General features: G+C 39.1%; 1 protein-coding gene across 13 annotated transcripts in view; it reads right to left on the reverse strand.

Moving 5' to 3' along the window:
* ARHGEF28 (Rho guanine nucleotide exchange factor 28) overlaps positions 1-22,843 on the reverse strand; it is a 308,933-nt gene that overhangs the window by 81,412 nt on the left and 204,678 nt on the right. For 10 of the 13 annotated variants that reach the window (XR_004483772.2, XM_033430011.1, XM_033430014.1 and 7 more), the window contains 9 exons: positions 20,934-21,045; positions 17,899-17,976; positions 17,251-17,293; positions 12,762-12,885; positions 12,292-12,424; positions 4,360-4,415; positions 3,235-3,283; positions 1,193-1,337; positions 989-1,116 (listed from right to left, as the gene is read on the reverse strand). Coding sequence is in view for 12 of the 13 variants with exons in the window: in XM_033430011.1 (XP_033285902.1) it covers positions 989-1,116; positions 1,193-1,337; positions 3,235-3,283; positions 4,360-4,415; positions 12,292-12,424; positions 12,762-12,885; positions 17,251-17,293; positions 17,899-17,976; positions 20,934-21,045 (868 nt within the window). In the remaining variant the exon portion in view is untranslated. The remainder of the gene's footprint in view (positions 1-988; positions 1,117-1,192; positions 1,338-3,234; positions 3,284-4,359; positions 4,416-12,291; positions 12,425-12,761; positions 12,886-17,250; positions 17,294-17,898; positions 17,977-20,933; positions 21,046-22,843) is intronic. The other 3 variants (XM_049707682.1, XM_012533384.3, XM_004270808.3) reach the window with 1 other exon arrangement.

The following is a 22,843-nucleotide window of genomic DNA, read 5'->3' on the forward strand; positions in this document are numbered from 1 at the left end:
GTGTGTACGCCAAAAATATATATATATATACTGAAGATTCTTTTGTTTGTTTTCTTTTTGACTTGTTCTATTTTAGTTTTATTTTTGGTGACCTGCAGAGTCCACGATGTGCATACAGAATCTTAAACCCACTGATTTCTTTTGCCCTGGGTTGCTTTGTGCTGTTTACTCAAAACTGAATCTTGTACTTGTCCACTTTATTTGCTCTTTACTTGGCTTGCTGTCCTTAATATAAACATGAAGCAGGGTATAAGGCCCCCAGTCACATGTGAGTACAGATTTTTCTGATAGAATTTGACAACACACATATACCCCTTTCAGGAAAACTAAATTCTATTTGTCCAAATGGCACTCCTTAGAGATATTCTAGCTCAGAGGAGTCAAGATGTGATGACAATGGATTTAAAATAAGCAGATTCCTGGGGAAGAGTCCACCCCCTTCTCTCAACACTACTCTCCCTTCATTTGGTTTTCCTTTGCCTATTAGTAACGCTAGGATACAACAAGCAATTCCCCAGATTGTCCTTTCCAAAAACATGTTTTTTAAAAATGCTTTCATTCCCCTAGAAGTAGGAGGCAACATATGGGGATAAATATCTCAGCGATCCAGGCAAGTCCAGTCTTAAGTAACTGAAATATGTATTTTTAATGTATGATCCTATACCAATTCATCAATAGCTGTAAAACATTTTTAAAGAAGAACAAGCACATATTTCTTTCTCTTCATGACGTTTATGACATATTCTTTGGGGAATAAGTCCCTTTAAAAAGATGCATCATGTTTCCTTGGTCACTATCTGGGAGTCTCCTCTGTGGCTCAATTTGCATTCTTTTTAATCAGAAGAACCTGTAGCTAAGTGACACCATGAAACAGAATTCTTCTAAAAAGAATAAAAGAAAACGTTTCCATCTTACATCCTTCAGAAAACATTCCTTTCGGCAAATGCTCACAGAAACCCAAGTAAATGCAAAGGCGTCTTCTCCTCACCTTCCATTAAGAAGGAGTCCGTGGAGGGAGGTGAGCCCATGGGCTGGAACAGCTCATCAGACTGAGACCTGCTTTTCCAGGTGCTCCCGTCACTTTCGGACTCCAAGGATGCCCCTGACCTCCTGAAGCTGGAAGGACAGGGAGAAAAGTCAGCCCCAGCAGCAGCTCTGAGACGTCAAGGTGTAAGACCACACTGAGCCTTACCTTTCCAAGGTGATGCCTGGAACGCTTCTGGACAATGGATGGACTTGCCCTGCTGCTTCCTTCCTCCCCGTCGGCAACCCAACAGGCATGGAGGAGGAAGGGTGCAAGGAGAGCCCAGGCGGTGGGACGTCTCTAAATGAAGAATCTGGAAATCAGAATGGATGCTTCATGAGGTTTCCATAGCGGGCAGTAATCCCAACGAGTAAAGATGGTCTCTTAAAAGCCAGAAAGCCGAACACTCCAATGGCCACTTCTAATGTGTCACAGCCCAGACTTGAAACTAGTCTCCCTGCCACATCCCAACACCTGCTTCAAATGTCCCTTCCAGTTCACACCCTCCTGGTACCCAGGCTGCAGGCCTGCTTCAGCATATCCACTTGGAGACTGTGGGTGGCTGGAATTACACAAACAGACAAGAAAATGGAATGGGGAAACACTGGGACTGCTTGCCCATAAACCACTGCGTGTTCTCCCTAGAGCCAGCTTTAATTAGATACAAGGTGTTATTAGCACTATTACTAGAACGTACACTGTGTGTATAAACAAGCACACACACACACACACACACAGAGCATGTAAACAGATTGGAACAATGCTGGGGCATTGGTATGAGAATGGTATGGTATATGGTATGAGAATGTCAGGCAGATGAAACCTTCAAGCCAAGCTGGGCTGTTCTCTCTCACGTGTGGAAAATGAAATGATGCCTCAGTACCTTTCTGGTCAGTTTGAAATGTTGTGGGCATCCACGCATTTACATTTGATGTGTATTAAAAAGTGACTCTCTGAAAATATTTCAATCCTATGATATTATGTGCTTGGCACACACCTTTCTTAAGTAAAGGGGAAAAATACTTATATGGGAGCCTAAGATATTACAAAGGATTCTACACGTGTATGATTTAATGTTATTCCTAAGTTAAGAGGAGGAACAGATGGTATTCTATCAATTCTAAGATGCTTTTAAATTATTTTCATGCTTAACCTTATGAAATTGAGAAGTACGTTCCAACTGAGGTCGAAAGGACTTCTGGTGAAGAAGCAGGGGAGTAAACAATGTCACACTTGTTACTGCCTGCACTAGTTTACCCTTGTGTAACATCACACACAGTCACACGTCACCATTAATTTGCATATTTCATTGACCCCCCGATTCAAGTGGCTTTTAAAACACTGGTCACACTATGGCAGCATTGAAGTGAAAAGTGACCACAAACTTAAAATGCCTGCCGCAAGGCAAGCTATGTAATATTTGAGGCCAAAGAAATTGCAAAATTGCTCACATCAAATCAAAGGGTTTTCATTCAGGAGGACAGGGGTGTGACTGATCCTCCCGAGCAGTGTAAAGACTGTCATGGACTGCCAATTATCTAAGAGAAATTGTTTACATTTCAACAATGTATTAATTCAAGAAAAAGAGAACCACGGAGTTTAAGCATATGCAAACAAAACTCAGGTATACCCTGAAATTTCAACTGCCATCCTAATGCAGCTGATGAGATCACAGCCTCAGGCAAGGCTACTAAGAAGTATCAGGTTGCTCTGATAAGGAGCCACAGAGACTGATAAGAATCTATAGATTCTCAACTTGAAGACTTTCTCCTAACTTTGTGATTCTTAAGAAGCATATGGTGTGTATTGGTCAAGATAAACATGTGCCACTGCTAGGAAAACATAAAATTATGTACATTTAATGTAGTGTTTCTCTTTTCCCCCAAGAGGCTGTTATCAATAGCGCAGTGCGTATTACACTAGTTCGCGTCTTAAAATTGAGGCAACATCATAATGCCTCCTCCATTCAGCCTTCCCTAATATAAAGATCATACAGTACGTGTAGCGCAAAGGCTAGCAGTCTGCCAGAGTTTATGACATTCTTGACTTCTTTGTATAACTAAAAATTATGCCAATTACACCCAGCATATGCTATGAAAGAAGCGATAATTGGGCAAATGAGAGAACAAAAGGATGGGGTATTTGACGTTGGAAAAAATGTGTGTCTGTGTGAAACTGAAAAAGTTCTTGCCGTTTTCCACATCACTTACTTCCAAGGATGGTCTGCGGTTTGTTCTTATTATATTTCACTTGGAATTTCTGTAAAGAACATTAGAAACGCAAAAAGTAAGATCAAAGCACCACTGGACTACAAGAATGTCCACAGTTACACAGAACAGGCTTCTCATCTATACCATTTTCTTTGTTATTTTATTTCAAACAGAGGAATTCAAAGCAAAAGACATAAAACACAACAAAGAGAAAAATGTGATGACAATGAGATGAGCAAGTTATAAGGAAGGTGTGCCTCACGAGCACGTCTCAGCAAGATCCCAGCTTTAGTAAAAGCCCGATGGAACCGAAAATCTCCAGTTCTGTGTGCAAACCCAGGCTCAAAAAGGAGTTCTTATCAGCGCTGCCTTTCTCCTACTTGTTCTTTCTGTTCCTGGCTATTCCTCCCGCCTACAGGACACAGTGACCTTGAGCACTGAAATGGCATCCTCAACTCTGTGACCTGACACAATGTGTGTTTCAAGTAACACAGAGTTGGGGACTCCATGCTTCCCTCTGAAGGATCATCACGCTCACTCATGTGCATTTCTGGCATGGCTTTAGAGTGGGAGACAACGGAACGCAATGATAAATACCCCCATCCACTCAAGCCCACCCCCAAACACAGAGAACATTCCTCTAGTCCAGTGGGCCTTACACTGTGGTCCCAGGATCAGCAGCGTCACCTGGGAACATGTTTGAAATGCAAATTCTCAGAATCCACCCAGACCTACTGGGAGCGGGGTTTCTGGGAGCGGGGCCCAGATATCCGTGTTTTAACAGGCCCTCCAGGTGAATCTGATGTGTGCTGATGTTTGAGAATTACTGCTCTAGACTCCATTTACATATGCTCAGGGTTTGCACTGGTAAACCAAGCAGGTCCTGACAGAAAGCCTAAACCACCCACATCACGGAGCGCAAATGGAGCGTTCCCTCTACTTCTACAAGTGCACAGTTAACTGAATAGGTATACACTTTGAGCATGTGTTATTTTATCACCACAACGACCACTTTAAAAATAAATCTAGACAGTAATAACTAGTAAATCTAAAAACCTAAGCAGATAACATGAAGCAACACGCTGCACACAAGCATGTGACATTCACACACGACTGAGAGATTACCTTGGTACACGGAGAGGCGGCATCTTTACAGCCCTTATGTACATTTGCATTACAGTCTGGAACAAAAGGAAAAGAGAGAAAAGTGTCCATCTTATTTAAGTTAATCTGCAAAGTGAAATGCATACGACTACATCATGCTTTTAAGGGTCATTATAAAAATAACACATAAACATTAAAAATATTTAGAAAACTTAAAAAGGAAAGAAAAAATATTTAAATCACAGGTAGCCCCACCACCAGAGCAGAACATCTAGTAACGCTTTTTGCATTAAATTCTATTTTGCCTGCCTGATAATAACATGGCTACATCTGCTTTCTTTCCCTTAGTTTGTCGAAATACAAGTGTATCCTTTTGCATTCCTCTACTTTAGATCTTTCTGAAAATTAAACCTTTAGATATTTCTTGTCAGCAATATAACGCTGTATTTTCTATAATCTATTCTGACAATCTGTTTTTTGTTTGTTTGTTTTTTGGCCGAGTGGCTTGTGGGATCTTAGTTGCCTGACCAGGGATCGAACCCGGTCCCTGCAGTGAGATCACGGAGTCCTAACCACTGGACCGCCAGGGAGTTCCCTCTTTGTCCTTTTTAAATTAATATTTTTAGTAATTTGTATTCTATATACCCTTTTACAATTTATATGGTAATCAGCGCTCTCTTTGGATTATTTTGTCCATTTACTTTGTGCTTTATATTGCTTTCTTTTCTATTTTTATTCCTCTCTGGCTTTTTTTGGATCAATTAAATATTTTTTCTAATTACTTTCTTAATTTTTACAAGTATGGGACATACTTTTAGCTTAATAATTTTTACCCTAGATATTTTGACATTCATATTTAACTTAGTAAAATCTGAAATGAATAGCTTTACGGTCCTTCAAACCACACAAGGATATTTGAATATATGAACCTCACTTCCTCTCCCTCTTAGGTGTTCATCTTGCTGGTTTAAGCCCAGCGGACAGTATTATTGTTTTACGCTGTCAATGTTCTTCATTCTTTCTCGCATCTCCCATCATTTTTCTGGATTGCTTTTAGTACATTCTTTAGAATTTCCTGAAGTTCTGTTGGGGGCACACCCTCTGTAGCCCTTCCTCGGTGTCCTTGGGGGACTGGTTCTAGGAGTCCCTGGGGATGCTCAAATCCCTTATATAAAATGGTGCAGTACAATGAATACAGTCGACTCCCGTATGGACAGACTTAACTGCCGGTCGCACTGTTAATATCTTAGATTCCTTCTGCACAGGGTCTTATCGATTATGAAACCTGAAATCATGCATGACATACACTCCTGTGTCTGCCTGAGAACTCATGTACTACTATATGCCCTGTATTAGTAAGGGACTTCTGACATATGGCAACTGCCTGCTCGCACACCAGGGAAAACGCCTGTGAAGACGGAAAGAAAGAAAATGCACAACAATGCTAGAGAAAATGTACTGTCAGGCTCTGAGAGAATTCCTACTAACTAGAGGAAACCAAATTAAAAGAGAAAAGTTAGCAGCTTGCCTACGTTTTACTTCACGAAACAACGTGGCCGCATCTCACTGAAAGAAGTAAGGGAACACTTTGCCTGCCCCCTCGTGTCCGCAGGCTCAGAGAGCTCCCTGCACGGGGACTACTTCCTGCCAGGCTGCTGTCTTCTTGCCCCCTCTGCCCTCCCACCTTCACATCACCTACCACCACAGCCTCATCCTGCCCACCCCACCCGAGACGCTGAGTGCACATGGAGGAGCTAGAGGCTTATCAGAAACTTCAGGAGAAAAATCCTTCCACAAGGGTAGCAGGGCTCACTGAGGCCCGTCAAACAGTGACTGCAGCCCCTTGAGAATGGAGCAAGATGCTGAGCCCACAACCTTCCTCCCGCTGTAGGCCTTCGGCGGCACCCAGCCAACACCTCAATGGCCAGTGAGCAGAAGACAGGCTGGTCCACGTACTGGTCCTGCAGGCAAACATCAAAATGGCATGGCTCTCTCCTCACCCCAGAACAAGAGAATGAAAGGATAAGGAAAAAAGTAGAAGCTAGGAGGTACCACAGAACAAAGTTATACTGAAAACTCACAGGAAGAAGGAGCCACTGAATATTATGAAATCCAGAAATGGAGAAGAAAAATTTGGATATTTGAAATGTGTCCTCCCTAAGAGACACAAAACAGACATAAAATAGGACCAAAAGGCTGTGAAGGGAGTATAGGATGTGACCATAGGCCAACAGGATGACAGGGAAACGGAGCTCTGTGAGACGACAAAGTACTACAAGGAAGAAAAAAGAGCAAGAGAGCGGAATTTAAACCAAATTGAGAAGATTCGATGTGACAAAGTATCAAAGCAGTGCTATGAAATTAAACTTGAAGGAGTTTCTGATAAGAATCTACAGCTTCTCAACTTGAAGACTTTCTCCTAACTTTGTGATCCTTAAGAAGCATATGGTATGTATTGGTCAAGATAAATATGTGCCATATTATCTGAAGGACAACTCCAGAATGTGGAGAAAAAGAAGTGTATAATTATCAAACAAGATGTCATACAAATATGACAGACAACAGATCACACTTCTCTAAGGAAGAAATCAGAAAAATGAGGTCAGAAGTAACAACTGACAGCCGCAACTGACAAAAGCTTTTAGAAAGCTTAAGAAGAACCAAAAAAGGCAAATCAAAAGGTCTTACTGTTTTCTAGGAAAAAATCAGTAAATTATACCTATTCTATAGACACAGTCTGACAATATCCTTATGATCAAAAAATTAAAAGTCCTCAAGCATCCAGGCAGAAAAAGCAGGTTACCAGCAAGGGAAAGAGGACAGGCCGGCCCCAGAATTTTCTACTGTACCATAATATTAAATGCCCAGATATAAGGGACCACTGTTGGCAGAGTCTTGAGGGGAAAAGGTTTGACTGAAGAGTTTACTTAGCCAGATAAAATTGGTTTTATTGTGTGAAAGAAGTGAAGATATACCCTTAGATACACGAGACTTCAGAAAACAGATTGCTGCAACGACCTTCCTGGCAAAAAGCTTACCTGAAACCCTATTGCCTATTAAAAGCAGAATCAAAATTAAGAGTTCAGAATGGGTCAGCTTTATTGAAGGAAAAAAAAAAGAGCAAAAGCGAGCACTGAAACCAAAGAATCCCATCTAAGAAATTACTGTTAAGTGGAGACACAGAACTGAATACAAATATCAAATTATTGTTGAAATAGAAAATTATTCCTGAAAGATTAAACACACATTATAAAAGTAATAATAATGACTTCAGCATACTCACAGAGGCTGGGGGGGAAAAAAGGGTAACTATAAGGGAAATAAGAGTATTCGATAATAAGCCTCACACAGCCTTCAAGTTATCATTAGTTAAGTATTAAAAGAGCATATCTTGCCCAATCCCTGAAGAAGATAAAAGACAACAACACATGGTCTAAATAGCTGAATCAAGGAAAACAGCAAAGAACTATAAAAGATAGTTGACAGTTGTAAAATTAAATGTAAATAAGGAAAAAACCCTTATAAAACAAGGTCTCTCAGTTACATTACAGATTACCTATAGCTAGATGAAAGACACACACCTAAATTAAAAACACAGAAATAGGTAAGAGAAATACAAACAAAAGGAAAGCAAGAAGACTATTAATTTTAAACAAAGTAAAATTCTTATAAACGGCATTTAACCGCATTAGGGTAGTTTTAAGTTTATGAAAGTTAAATATGCAGTGAGGTTGTGATTAAACTTCTGTGCACCAAATAATGTAACATCAAAATATAGGTAGTGAAATCTATTTATAAACAAGGAGAATTTTATAGAAATACAATATTTGCGGAAAACTAGCAACTCAGGCTTTAATAAAGAAGAATACAGACACCAAGATTTTGAATATTTATATTATTTGTTTTATATCATATTGTATTTTTAAGATTAGAAATATTAATATTCACAATTTAAAAATACACCATGAAGTAGGATTATTTACCAATAACGGCAGTCTGAACGTTGTATTCTCCTACCCAATGTAAAAAACTTAATAACCAAAGTTTAAATGCCCAATGCTCCCCTCCCCCCAAAACTGTAAACCTTAAAACTTCTAAAAGACTATGGTTAAAGAGGAAATTAAACATATACTCAAACTGATTCTAGAATTTAATCTAAGGCAATGATCAAAGATGTGGGCAGTGATATGTGGAAAAGAATGCTCCTTGCAACATTATTTATGTTGTGAAAAAATTGGAAAAAACTTAAATGCACAACAAGTAAGGAACAATTGAGCACATTTGATATCATCAAATGAGACATTAGCATACAAAGCTGACTTTTTTAGTGATTAGGAGGGATTCCATAAAAATATGAATAGCAATTTTCTCTAGGCGGTAAAAGTCTGAATAATTTTGTTTCTCCTTAAACCTTGTATCTTCTATGAATTCCGCTGCCTTTTTTAAAAAAATTAATGACCATTTTAAAAGCTAAATATAATCTATGTACTTTCAGCAATTTCCATCTTCCACTAAAACTTTCATGACCATCCACTTGACCAACTCAGTATGAACCAACATATTCTGTACTGCAAGAATTTGCCTTTCAGCGATCCCTAAGCTTTCAGTAATCATTAACTACATGTGAGTGTCTAAGGGCCCAGCTTTGCGATAGCTGCTGTAGGGGATACAAAAGAACCATTATGTGACTATAGACCTCCAAGAACATAAAGTCTATGCTAGTAGTTGAAATCAGAAGAGGCTGTACATGCCCCAGTATTAAAATGGATAGGATAAATAGCTCCTAAGTGTGATGTGCAGGAACTCAGGCCACAGTGGTCAAGGAAGACCTCCCAAGAAGAGGCAAGAAATCTGGATGAAGTAGAGGAGCAGGGAAAACTGAGAGATAGGAGATTATCGTAAGTGAAGGAACAGAGGCAGGAAAACATACACAGTGGGAGAAAAGACAACAGGCCTGGCAAGGCCTCTGGTTGTAAACCAAGGCTGAACAGGGAAGTAACCGTAGGACTAGCCGGCAGGATGCAGGTAGAACCGAATGCACATCTGAAAAGCCTGGGCTTAGTCCAGTAAACAAAAAAGAGAGAAGTCCTCAAGCATATGTGTGCGGATGGAAGCAGTGCTTCATTAAGATTAAGGTGGTGAAAGTATCCAGAATGAATTGTAAGTGAAAATACCTAGAGAGGGGGGAAACTAGAACAGTTTGCTGTCCGCGGTCCAGAGGTGGTGATGAGAAGCCACCAGAGCAGGAACAGTGAGAAGAAATGAAAAAGGGACCACATGGACTGGGGTGCCAGGAGGAAGAGGAACTAAGAGTTAACATGCCCAACATTCGAGCTGGTACCATCAACACAGCAAGAACAGCCTTCTGCATGTGGACTGTAAGGTCGGTGTTAGACACGTTGGTCTGGGAGACAAGAAGATCTTTGGGTGATGATGCCCACAGACAGGGTGTGCCCGGGACAGTCTTGGTTTACACTGTAGCTCTGCCATAATGCTCAAATATAGCCACAAGTTACATGGGGGCTCAGCCTCTCTTGGCAACCAGAAATATGGAATTAGAAAGTGAGCGATAAAGACGTGAATCTGGGAAGAACAGGTTTAAGTACAGTATTTTAGAACAAAAGACTGGATGACTATACTTAGAAACAATACCGAGAAAAGAACAGATGCCCAAGAACTGAGTTTGGAGGATACTCAAAGTTAGGAGAAAGGAGACAATACAGGTGGTAGACAGAAGAGTAGTGTGCCATGGAAAAGAGGACATCTACCTACACAAAGGGACAATAAACATGGAAACAGGAGAGAGATCAGTGAGTCTGAGAACAGTAACGAGGAAAGATGCTAAGGTCAAGGGCAAGACATCTGTTAAGTAGTGGGAACAGAGGCCAAAATCAGATGGTTAGGGAAGAAGTGGCAGGAAGAGATGTCAGAGCAGTGAGCGGAGGTTGCCCAACTTGAGGAGTTTGTCTTAAAATGAGGGGAGAGAAAAGTCATGGATGTGGCTGGGGGGTACAGCTGAAGAGATCCAGCCCTATGAACAAGAAAAGAGCCACAACCGATGAAACATATGCCATCAAACCCATAAACTGACTGCTGACATGGGGGCAAGCCATTAACAACCCATGAACAGGGACTTCCCTGGTGGTCCAGTGGCTGGGACTCCACGCTCCCAGGGCAGGGGTCCCAGGTTCCATCCCTGGTCGGGGAGCTGGATCCCACAAGCCACAACTGAGAGTTCACATGCCACAAGTGGAGATCTCACATGCCGCAACTAAAGACCCCCCATTCCACAACTAAAAAGATCCCGCATGCCGCAACTAAAACATCCTGTGTGCCGCGGCTGAGACCCAGCACAGCCAAATAAATAAATAAAATGAATGTTTAAAAAAAAATCCACAAACAATACTTTTGGCAAACTTCTAAAAAATTAGCAAATTAAATCACAGCTGAACTGCTTGGTGCTATCTGTTTTTTAATTAGTAGACTTTATTTTTTAGAGTAGTTTTATTATTATTATTATTTTGCTTGATGCTATCTCAGGTCACATAAAAGAAAGAAATCAAGTCTCCAAGGAAAGCAAGGTTCAAGCATGCAGTGAAACTGGCATCATTAAAGACAGTGTGAATGGATACATTTAAATTTTTAATTTAATCATTTCTAGGAATTTAATGAAGAACTTTACATATAACCTTTCTCTGCTCTTCACCTCCCTTTGTACTCCCATCCCACCCCCCAAATGTTCCCCTAATTCTGGCCACCAACAAACACCATGAAATGGATTTCACCTGCCTGGGCCTAAATTCTTTTGCACTGAAATATTCTTTCACTCCATAAATATTTACTAAGCCCCTGCTATGCAAAAGCATTGTTCTAGGCACTGTGGATATAGCAGAGAACAAAATCAACAGACAAAAATCCATCCCTCGTAGAGTTTATATTCTGGTGAAGGAGATAGATAATAAAATTGACAAACACAACAGAGAGTAAGTTAGATGATGTTGAATGCTATAGTGGGATAAAAAGGAGGAAAAGGGGGCAAATGAGCCAAGCAGAGGGTGGTCAAGAAAGGCCTGACTGGGGGGTGTTATCTGAAGCAGACCTGAAGGAGGTGAGGGGACAAACCACACAGCTAACTGAGGGGAGAGCACTGCAGGCAGAGCGAACCGCAGGAAAGGCCCCATGGCAGGAGCATGCCTGACGCCCGGAGTATTGGAAGAACAGCAAAGATGCCAGAGGGACTGAAGCAGAAGAGTGGGAGGAGTGGATGACAGGAGAGATCATGGGGGCCTTGCAGCCACTGTCAGGGCTCTGGCCATCCTCAGGATGACAGGAAGCCATCGGAGGATCTGGAACACAAGGACAAATGCCTTGACAAACTCGCTCGGACTGAGATTTTGAGAACTATGCTTTTTGCAGTAAAAGCACAAGGAGACCAGTTGCAAAGCTACTGAAATGATGGCTTTAGACCAGGGTGATAACAGTGGCAGGGGTGAGAAGAGGCTGACTTCCACATATATTTTGAAGACAGAGCCAAGAGGAATGCTGAAGAGTGCGGGACTGAGAGAAAGAGAGGTATATAGAAATACTCCAAGGTTTTTGGCAAGAGCATTTGGCTGGAATGATGGAACTGCCATTAAACTGAGAGGGTCGGTTTGTAGGTGGGCACAGAAGGGGGAGAACGGAGCTCCATTTGAGATGCTGTTCAGACATCCAAGTGGAGACATCAGAAGGCAGTGAGGTGTAACAGTCTGGGTTCTAGGAGAGACTATCGCCTGTGGACACAAAGTACTGACTCAACCATCCTGGGTCATTGCTTGCTGATGAAACCACACACAGACATGAAAACAAAAGTCTACATGAACACACTTAGCACTGGCAGTATTCTCAGGGAGCTTCCTGTTTGGGGAGGCAAAGCACGCACGAAGACAGCACACATGGGGCCCGAGAACTTACTGGAACACTGGAACGACTCTTTCCCCAGGAGCGTTTTATCACAAACCAAACACTGTAGAGTCCCAGCAAATGTTCCAGGGACAAACTGATGTCGACTCAGTTTCTCTTTGTCTTTGGCATCCTTGCCTTTTGTCTTTAGATGTGGCAGCAGCAGCAAAGTGGGGAGAAAAGAGAAATGCTCAGAGCCAATCGACTTACAAAAGTCATACAAAGTCTCTACGTGTTCTATCAGGACAGAAGGGCCACACACCAAGAAGTGGGATAATGCCAAAATGTAACAGCACCCAGGATGAAGTGGTCTCAGTATTTTCAATGACTTGGACAATACCCCATAAGGAATATAGAGGTTTTTAAATATGTGTGTACAAAACCTAAGGTAAATGATTTTAAAGGGAAAGTGGAAACTATACTAATTGCTCAGAAACTGAGCATCTACGCTTTATAGACGATAGGCATAAAACCTTAATTACCTTAGATTTATTCCGAGGGCTGGTCATCCTGTTCATGAGGAAGCTGAAAGTTCGGCTCACTTTGTACTTTTCAGACTCTGATTTGGCAGGTATGATGTATTTATCCCATTCTTCTTCCTGAATTCTACAAAAAAGAATCTGTTATCACAGCTTATAAAACTTACCAGAGGGAGCAAAAGAGAGCAGTCATACAGATGTGTGTGTATGTATACAAACACACAGATGTATTTTGTACATATTATTTTTACACATATATATTTTTCAGGCTTTAATAGTTATTCTAAAGATAAGGATAGAAACTACTAAAAATATATCTTATAGATGAAAAGGTGGATAAGTGTATGAAAAAGCAACTATCTCACAATGTTAACACTTACAGAATCTAAGTGGTGGAAATAGGTATTCTAATATATAATTCTTTCAGCTTTTCTGCATACTTTAAAATTTTCATATTAAAATATTAGAGAAATAAAGGAAATCTTACACTTATAATTTTACTCTGAAAACATTCACCTCCCTGTTTACTAGGCTAATAGAATTTTCCTAGCACATAGAAGCCAAATAACCAACGACATCAAACTGGATTTTATTTATTTTTAGAACAGAGATAATACTCAGCAGACACACATTTCCTTTGTCAATACAGCCTGAGAAACAGACTGTCTGCCTCATGGTTCCATCTCCCCCACTCAATCAGGCTATTTGCAATCTGAGACTCTAGGTTGCAAAGGACAGAACATTGTGGAAATTCCCCCCAAATAAGAGGCAAGTTAGAGGTAATTGTACCCAACCTGTGAACACACTGAACATCACTGATTTTCCTCTAATCCACAGAATCATTCTTTAGGGAAAAAAAAAGTCCCAGCTATGAAGAGGAAATTTCCCTGGAACTTTTATATTTCCCCTAGAACTTTCTCTGATGGTCTTGTATTCTAATATTATTCCAAAGAAAGAAAGAAAGAGTGAATATATTAAAGACCAACAAAAGTATCACGTCAAACCAGATAACACTTCTGTAGACAATTTCCAAAATGAACATTTCATAACCCATGTCTCTCCTATCCCTCAAACTTCTTACTTGTCAGCCTTAGGGGCTAATACATTCATCTCTGGGAAGTACCTTCAAAAGCAATCATACTATTGATACGCACCAAAATACATATGATTACATTTTCCAAAAACGACTTAAAAGACAACTTCTAGGACTTCAGTTTTTCTCATCTGATCAAAGACTAAGTTATTTCTAAGGCCCTTTCTCACGCTTAAATATAATAAGTACTTAACTGGTACATATTAAACAAAACTAAGTTATTTGACCTCTATATTAGATAATTGAGAGCTCAAACCTCAGTGAATGCATTTAGCATAAATAATAAATTACTTCAGAGCTACCTCAGGTATAGTCAGGACAGTGGGTGTCCTGCCACTCAAACCCTGCACAGTTCATGAAATTGGGTTTGCTACTGAGAGAAAACAGTTGAAAAAGTTAGAAAGGAAAGACGGAAAACAGAAGTGAAAGTGCCCTGCACTACTCAGAATAACACAAGGAACTTAGACCGTCTTATTTCCTTTCTACTTCCACAGCCACCTTCTTAGATAAATCACTGGTTAATATATCTGTAATTTTCTATACCTCTTGTGTCTTAAGCATCCTAATTTGCAAAATTCGTGGAATAATATTCAACAGGCTCACTTTTGGAATGGGGAAAAAAGCACACTTGACAGCTGAGAAAGAATCCTCTCTGGAACACTTTTTGGAACCCCACCAAGAGCCACCCAATGTCTAAGAGAAGAAAAATATGGGGCGGAAATCTACATCTCAGAATTGAAGAATGATAAGGTCAATGTGATTTCTGAGGTGAAGAAGTCCTCTCCCCTACTTCCCAGCAGGAACACAACTACACTCTCTCAAATGAAAGAAAATGAGTTCCTGTTTACCAGACTCTACTCCCAACTCCCTATGCTACAGAAGACTGTATCAAGAACAATGTTACAGTTTTGATTTAAAACCTACAGGTGCACTGCAATTTATTTTAAAAAAAAGACATAAAATCATACCACTTAATCTTTAATTCCAAAGGTTGACAAGAACCAAGATGACAAAGTAAACAAAACAAACAAAAAACTGAAACACTAAATATTAAAAACTCTGAATCATCTAACCTGGTAGACACGTGAATATCATAGACATGACCCACTTTCAGATTATCACAATGGGAAACACATTGTAACTTCTGGGCAGATGTAGAAGGTTGGTTGATTCCATGTTTCAAATCTAATTTAACTATGTGGTATTCACTTACGTAAAAATTAGGTACTTTAGAGAAGAACTCAGAAAGGAAAAATCCTCAACTGATTTCACAACAGAATGTAAACAGCTTTTCAATTTATAAGAATCTGGAAAAATTTACTTAAACTCTTTCAACATCCCAGAACAAGAATGCCTAACTCTATTATCAATTTGATGACCAATGGAATTACCCACAATAAAGTTTTACAAGCCCCATTCTTCAGAGATTCTTGGCATTACCTTTTCAATAGGTAAACAGATATTTTAAGTATCTTAATAATATGGATATAGCCTCGATATCTTAATCCTTAACCTATTATATCTATAACCTATTTTTTAAAAGAACTGGGCATCTAAGTATTTTAAAAGCTCCAACTATCCAAATTGAAAACTGACGCAGGTGAAACTTCAACTTTGAACAGCCAGATTCTCATTTTCTTAAAAAAAATAAAAGGTAACAGATGTATCAGATTTAAGGTAGATGGTGGCAATAAAATAACTGAGTTGTACCATATAATCCTAAGATGGGATAGATGAAGTGCTTGCTCCTATAAGAATGAGCCTGCAAGGTCTGGAGTGAGCCCCCCTTTTAGCTGGCTGCACTCTTTTCCAGAAACGAAGTGATCAACATAAATAAGGGAATTCCAAAGAAGGCAAACCCCCAAGTAAATGTCTATAGCATGACCAAAGCAAAGCATTAGGTCTAGCCAGGGACCCTACTGGTGTATCCAACAAGGTATCAGGAACATAGTAGGGGAGATGGAATATCTATTCTACTAGATACACCAGGGGATATGACTAAGAAAGTCAGATGCTTTCGGGATGCAGACCCAAGACAGACCCAAGAACAGGAAGAAGAAAACAAGAATGAGGAATATGAGAAAAATATTTATCCCATCCAATACATCCCTACACATCTCATCCAAGTTAACACATTTTATAGGCTAATATTTAACCAATTCTGACATTGGCTCTTCCAGTCTTAAATCCCTCTCTTAATGGAAAATATTTTTGATTTTTAAAAAATCCTTACAATCAGTCTATTACTTCTCCAATTGTTAAAAAGATAGCAAGGATAAGACTTCTAACCAGAACGATGACCAGAATGATGAACAAATTCCAGACTTAGTCAACAAATCGCTTAAATGAAGTAATAAACGTAAGCAGCTTAAAACAGTGCCAGGCACATAAAAACACCCAACAACGGTCAGTTGCTGCTGCTCCCGCTGTCACCATCATCATTGCCCTGATGTCCTTTCATCAGCAGCTTATTCTCAAAGGGCATTCTTAGTCTTCCTCTGTTTTATCGTTTCAGAATTTCTATTCTGGTCTCCAAAAAATAGGAATGAGCAAAAGGAGATTTTTTTTTTTTTCCTTCTTCCTCATACTTTCAGTCCAAGATTTAAAGCAAAATAATCCCTCTTGATCTATATGGTAAAAGGTTTCAGAGTTTGAGCATTAATAGCACCCAAATTAAAGCCATTTTCCTCCTTTTCCCATGGTCTCTCAAAGCCAAGCACTTATACCATTTCTGACATAACCCCAGGGCTATTTCACAGTGTGATTCACGAGCAGTTAGTTTCTCAAGACCAACAGAGCGCAGCAATCCAGCCTGTTGCTAGTCAGCTGCCCAAGTTTTACTCTAAGGACAGTTTTACCTTCTAGGGAAAAGAGCAGCTTAGGCATACAGCTTTCAAATCTTCATATTAATCAGAAAACTCATAACGCTCAAAGTACTTTCTGCATCGTTTATTCTTTGTTTCACACTTAACACTTCTAAGCGATACTCTACGACGACAGACAGCAGAGATGTTTAGGCACTTTTGTAAAACTGACCCCGGGGGTCTGTTACCACAAGAAGTCTTCCTGTCATAGTGGACAGACCCAGTGAGAACCTGATACCTTTCTAAAGCAGGTGGTCTCACACGGCTCCGCATGCTGCTGTACATTGGAAGTGTTTGGCTTTGAAAATAACCCCAGACTACTCTGTCCCCGGTCCTGAGGCCTGTTCATCTGGGGACTGAAAGGAACAGCTGGCAAACCTACATCCATACAGATCACAAAGGGTACAAAGGATTCAGGCAGGCTCATTAGGCAGAAACGTCTCACAAACTGTTGAACAGGTATCAAAAATGATGTGCACACATTCCCAAAGATGGATCAAGCAGTCCCTCAGGAAATTCGGAAGGGTTAAAATACCTTTTTTCTCTTGGTGGCTCCGGTAAGCTGTAAGCTCTTTGCTCTACAAGACACAGAACAATAAAATGAAAACGAAGGCAGACAACCTAGCAGTCGTGTGTTAGTCTGAAGTGCACACACTCAACCGTACATTATCATTACACATACCACCAGTTAGAAAATAATGAAAAAAGTCATTTTATAGAACTAGGGCATTGCTCTGGATATTTTTATCACCTTCCCTAATTTGGAGAGAACGGGGAGGAGGCCAACACAGGGAAACATTTAATGATTTTGTGAACTAAGTTAGCCTCAGCAAGGGGCAGCAAACATTTTCAGAAACGCAGAAAATCAGTTCTGTGTTTCTGGATATTTCTCACCAGAGCGTCATCCCTTATTCATAACACTAATTCCCCAACGTACAGCATCAATAAATATCTTAGCGGCTTTTTAGCAAAGCTTAAAAGAAAAGTCTTGAAGGCCAGCCTAAGGAAGAGTCCATTTTAATGTAGCTGTAATGCCTTTACAGAGCAGCCAGTTCGGAGATGTGCTTTGTGGCTCATAAAAAAGGGAGAGCCCCTCCTCCATTGGACTGGGGTGGCTGGGTAGAAGGGGCAGGCTCATGCAAGCAGCGTAGCGCCATCTTGTTTCCCAAACCGGAGTACTTACTACAGGGATGGAGCAGAGACACTGATTTAGACAGTGAGAGAGACTGAAGGAGGGAACGGCCACTGTGGAGCACACCATCTACAGAGCGGGGACAAATCCTTTACCGTTACAATCCGGAAGAGTGAAGAGGCAAAACTAGGTTGCAAAGGGAGATGGGCCAGATATATACAGGGGAAAACTAATGAATACATATCTCCTGAAATGTGGAAATATCAATGTTGAACCCAAGACTATCTTGTAGGTAACAGAAAACCTACTCTGAAGGATTCGAAAACTTTTATTTCATTGCCATTAAATATTCTTCAAATTAAGTCATGGGCAGAAATCATTATCCTTTTTGTATACAGACTGAGGTGTCAGGAGAATAAGCCATATATCCCAAATAATCAAGCTAATAAAGTAACAGAATCAGACTCAGACAACTGGACAAAGTCTAACAGGATTCCATCCATCAGTGCACAATAATTTTCAAAAGTACATTCACTTCACTCCTCAAATTTTTAAGTGTAGAGCACTTTTGTCCATCTTGGTGATGCTGTAATTATCATTTTAACATGGAGAATATTCCTTTCTATCTAAATCCATGATGTACCCAAGGGAAATATAGGATTGGATTTTGTTTTATATATAAAAAGCATTAAATAATAAAGTTGCCACCATTGTACTCTTGGCCCCCTCAAAAACAACAACAAAAGCATGATAAATGATTGTAAGTAACCCTCTGAAAGTGACAAGAAAGAGAGGACATCACAAATAAGTATAAAAAAGGACTGAAAGACTATCCTGTCTCTGTATATCTGTATTACATCAATAGCTCATTTACGGGCATTTTCCACTGAGGAAGGAAGACTTGGACTCTGTTCAAATAGAAAAAAAATTTTAGAACTATTCAAAACTCATTGAAAGAGGATTTATAACAACACAAATGTCAATTTACCTCTGATTAAGCAGATTAAACAATGAAACATTAGAATACATCTTTGAAGTAGGCAAGCTTTCACACCTGTGCTTTGATCACACACACACAGTTAAAATTATTTTTTCTTCCTTAAGAGCTAATTTATTCTTCACAGTCCTATGATTTTGACTGACCTAAATGATACCAATCCAAATGTTTGCTACCATAGAGGAATATCCATTGGAATTTTTGTACATTTAGTGTGTAGCCTCAACCTAAATTGCCTGTTTGTAATACTTACCTCTTGGAGAGTGTCAAACTTCATCCAATAGCCCTATTTTTAAACATACTGTCTAAAGACAAGCTTTTATTCACAGAAAAAACAAAGGAATTGATTTCAGCTTTTTATTCTTTCTAATTCAAACGCGAAGATTTAAGGAATGTATGTAAAGCAAAAATACCCTCCCTTATTCATTAAAGAATTCATAAATCAGGGCTCTTTCCCCTTATAAACTATCCATTTTTCTCTCAGTCGTCTGAGATTTCAAACATCAGAACTGTCGGAATTTAATAATCAGAGATACTACAGATATAAAGGCAAAGGCACCATTTTGCACACTGCACAGAAGACTTAAAAGTGTTTTCCAAATAGTTACAGTACAAAGTTAATTCACTATCTCTAAGACTATCAGTGAAAAGGTGTCAAAGCTGCCATTAAAAGGAATCCCAACCTAAACTAAGGTTAGGGAGACCTGGAGATCCTAGAAAGACTTATGGTATTGAAAAAACATCCAGGGCAAATTCAATCCTCTTCTACTCCTGTCCCCTCAAGGTAGTTGTCTCCTTTCTTTCTCTTGGTCCTTTCTCTCCATCTTCCCATTCTAAAAATCAAAACTGACATTTATTATCAGTCCTGTTTTCTCATTCTCCAAAAAGACATCCCAGAAAGAAAAAGGGAAAAAAATGCCTTGTAGCACTTCTTTTGTATTTTATGTATTTTGTCTGCTACATTCATTCAACAAATATTGATTGAACATCTCCATACATTAGACATTGCTTTAGGATGGCAGGTCCAAGCACAAAGATTATGCTTTCACTGTTGTTCCACATGGCATAAGGATGCAAAAGAATGGCAATGTAACAAAGCAAGAATAAGAAAAAAGGAAAGGAAAAGAAGGAGTAAAATAAATCCTATTTTAAACATTCTATGCTGGGAAATTGGGGATACTTAAGCACATCTCTCACTTTCTGAGTCTTCTAAGGCTCTTAAGGATAACAGACCAAAAAAGGCATTACCTAATACATTGACAAAAAATCTGTTATAATGCTATGTATTACAGATTGACATTAATACTTCCAAATACAGCTTTAAATGTAATTATTACAGAACAAATGGTACACAGAAAGTGTTAAATAATTACATTCCAGAATTAAGTTGAAAATTGGGGTAGCGGCTAAGAAGGGCTACAAGGGCAGCTCTGAGTTGCCACAATTGTTCTATTTATTGATCTCAATTCACTTTTGAAAATTCATCAAGCTACATGCTTCTAACATGCACCCCTTTCTGTAGGTATACTATATTTCAATTAAAATTTTATTGTATAAAAGTTGTATTTCTGATTGCTTACATAGGCCACAAAAAAATGTTTGAGATATATTTACTTGTGTTTCAAGTATGTTCTGTTATTTTAACTTTCTAAAGTCCCTTGTTAAATAAAGAAATGAAGACAATCCATTTTGCAATGCTTTTGCAACTGTGAGGAATTGGATTATTTCAGCAATTTATATGTAGGACAAAAGTAACTTTTATAACTTCCTTAAATAAAATTCTCTAAAGCCCTCACAATAAAGAACCTAGAATAAATCATAGTTTACACTGTCCTTGAGGAAAACATTTTATTCAAAAAGAATAAGGCAACAGAGAGGTGTGTACACATCTGTGATTTCATCAAAATCAAATTTATACCTTGTCTGATATCCAATGAGAATAGGATTTTGCTAAGCTTAGAAAAATCAATAGTGAAAATGACATTGAAAATACTAGCCTGCTGCTCTTACATACTTTATGCACTTTTACTAACTGAAAATCCAGTCTAGAAAAGAATGCTTTCACAGCCAAATGGTAACTAATGCTTACCTTCAGCTGAATTGCACACTGTAAAGTCACGGATCAATCGAGTTTTTCCTAAAGAAATTTTGGGTGATGAGCAGGAATAAGAACGTGAGCGGACTCCAGAAAACAATGATTCCTAAAAGAAATCATAACGAAGTTTAAAAAAAATTCTATGGAAGACTTGAAAGTATGTGTTCATCATCAAAATCAGAACCTTTAAAAAAAGGATTCAACTTGAACATATCTGAGGTAATCTTATTAATGATTTGTTTCTGTTTGCCTCTCACAACTTTAAAAATGTTATTGTCTTTTTAATGCTTTAGTAAACTTGAGCTTTTGGGAATAGCTTCTATATTTCCTATATACTTCAGGATACAATCATGGCATCCCAAGCATGTTGGTTAAAAGTGCAAAACCAAGTCACGCGACTTTCTCTGCGTGTTCAACGAGTTTGACTTTTTTTTTAACCCGAGTTGTCACTTATTTTTGTTACTTTAAACTGTAGCATTTAAGCAAAATTCCACATTAACTGAGATCTCTATACATAATTATTAGAAGGTAGAGGAACAGTCACCTAAAATGACAAGTTTTTAAAAGTTCCTAATAGCTATTTAAGTTTGTAATGTTAGCTGCAGCCTCCAGGAAAGAATGCATCAGGTCATTACACAAATCCTTCTAGTCTGTGCCCATCTTTCAACAGACCTTCCATCCAGCACTTCCTGGGATTTTGCTTGAATTATCACTTATTTATATATGTTCAACTTTATTTCTTTTAAATGACCTGCTATTTTTTTCCTGTTTTCCCAATTACCTATTATTTCTATTATTATATTGGCAACATACATGAAAAATGCAAGCTGGATAGATAATTTAAAAAATGCTTTTCTTACATGTTCTAGAAAATTTAAATGAATACACAATAGAATGCCACTAAAGCCATTTATGGCACCCAAATCCCATCCAACAGAGGCCTAGTGGCCTTAGGATTGATGCCCACCCCCATCCATTTTTAAGATACCACTTAAGGTTACAGGTGAAAGAAAGTGGTGCAAAATGTGTTACTAAACTAAAGCCATCAGCAACTGTCCTTCTCACAAGCACTGTTCCCTTTTTCTCCCTAAGTGAAAGCACATGGTTGCCCTAGGCTTACGGTTTAGTTGAAGAGCCTGGAGGAAAGTTGAAAACAGAAGCCTGATCCTGCTTCAAAAGGTCTTAAGCCATGGCTCCCTGACTTACTTATTGGGAAAGACCCAGTGGGCCTGGATGTCAGAAAGGCCAACCCGAGTTGTCCTATAACCCTAACAGTGAGTTGGCCACAAAGGGCCCTAGCCAAGTACCACCCTCTGCCTTTAAGTCATGCATGGTAATCATTTTTCATAACAGGACTTTGAAAATTATCCAGAATTCTTTGGCAAAAAGTTACACAGGGTAATTACAGAGGCAAGGCAAGACATATTTTATAGGAAAGATTCTTCTTAAAAGTGAACAGCATGGAACTGTTTCACAAAGAATTACTTTTCATTCCAAGTAATGATGAATTTTTCACAGTTCCATTCAAAATGCAAATCTGAGAAGTAGCTACATTAACAACCATACCTATTTCTTATTATCCAGAAATATCACATGACCTTTAGGTTCAGAAGATTATGACAGCTCCACAGGACTCAGAGCTGAGGGAAGAGGATTCAGGATCCGGGGTCAGGAGGCCTAGATTTGAGTTCTGACTCTATCACCAAGCTTGGGCAATGTGGACATCTAATCTCTCCAGAACTTCAACTGATTAAAAATTAAAATAAAAGTACTCCCTTATATCCTAGGTGAGTTATGAGAAAATTAAACATTTTATATAAAAGCATGTTTTGTATATTGTAGAGAACACTACAAAAATAAAGCATTATCATAACCACCATATGTTTGTGGTATGAGACGTTTGG

The sequence above is a fragment of the Orcinus orca genome, chromosome 3 (assembly GCF_937001465.1).
Source record: "Orcinus orca chromosome 3, mOrcOrc1.1, whole genome shotgun sequence".
NCBI lineage: Eukaryota > Metazoa > Chordata > Mammalia > Artiodactyla > Delphinidae > Orcinus > Orcinus orca.